At 57.3% G+C, this 681-nt stretch overlaps 1 protein-coding gene across 1 annotated transcript in view; it reads right to left on the bottom strand.

The window, feature by feature from the left end:
- LOC102045590 (collagen alpha-1(VII) chain-like) overlaps positions 1 to 681 on the bottom strand; it is a 104828-nt gene that overhangs the window by 62674 nt on the left and 41473 nt on the right. Inside the window, 1 exon segment of the mRNA XM_031061892.1 lies at positions 306 to 383. Coding sequence (XP_030917752.1) covers positions 306 to 383 — 78 coding nt within the window.

Below are 681 nucleotides of genomic sequence, written 5' to 3'. Positions count from 1 at the left end.
AGAGAGAAAAACAAGCAGGGTGGGACTGCAGGGGCTAAAGCTGGAATGGGACAATGAACTGCAAGGTGCAAATGGAGCAGAACTGATCCCAGGGAGAGACCCCGGGAGCGCTCGTGCATTTTGGGGCCATTTTGGTTCATCTTGGGTGCAGCCCTGGCTGGGCTCTTGTGCTGCCCAAGGTGCATCCATGGAGGAGATGCTTTTCATAAATCCCTGCTTTATTCTGGAGCTCTGCCCAGCCTCTGTCCTAGCTCAGCCTCCACAAGGCATCAGTGGCACATCCCAGAATGGTGCTGCAGACTCACCTTGACGGAGATTCCTGGTGGCCCTGGAGAACCTGGTGGTCCTGGAACCCCAGGAACCCCCGGCTGCCCCTTCTGTCCCTGCAACAAGGGAAAACGGGAGAGAGAGGGATTTGGGATCTCTCCCAGCCCCTGGGAAGCTGAAGGCTCCCCCACACCCGGGGTTGGATACTCACAGGGAGGCCAGGCTGCCCATTCCGGCCGGGAATCACCTCCACTCCTCCCAGGACATAGCCTGGCTCTCCCTGTGGATAAAGGCACCTTGGGAGATCCAGGAGCAGATTGGGTGATTTAGGGGCAATGCCATCAACCCAAAGCACTTGGCACCCAAAACCACGTGGCCATGACCTGAGTTTGGTTTGCTGGCATGGGAAAAAAA

Source organism: Geospiza fortis, unplaced genomic scaffold (assembly GCF_000277835.1).
Source record: "Geospiza fortis unplaced genomic scaffold, GeoFor_1.0 scaffold61, whole genome shotgun sequence".
Taxonomy (NCBI): domain Eukaryota; kingdom Metazoa; phylum Chordata; class Aves; order Passeriformes; family Thraupidae; genus Geospiza; species Geospiza fortis.
Note: the sequence above shows the minus strand (reverse complement) of the source record. Positions and strands in the feature narration are given on the sequence as shown.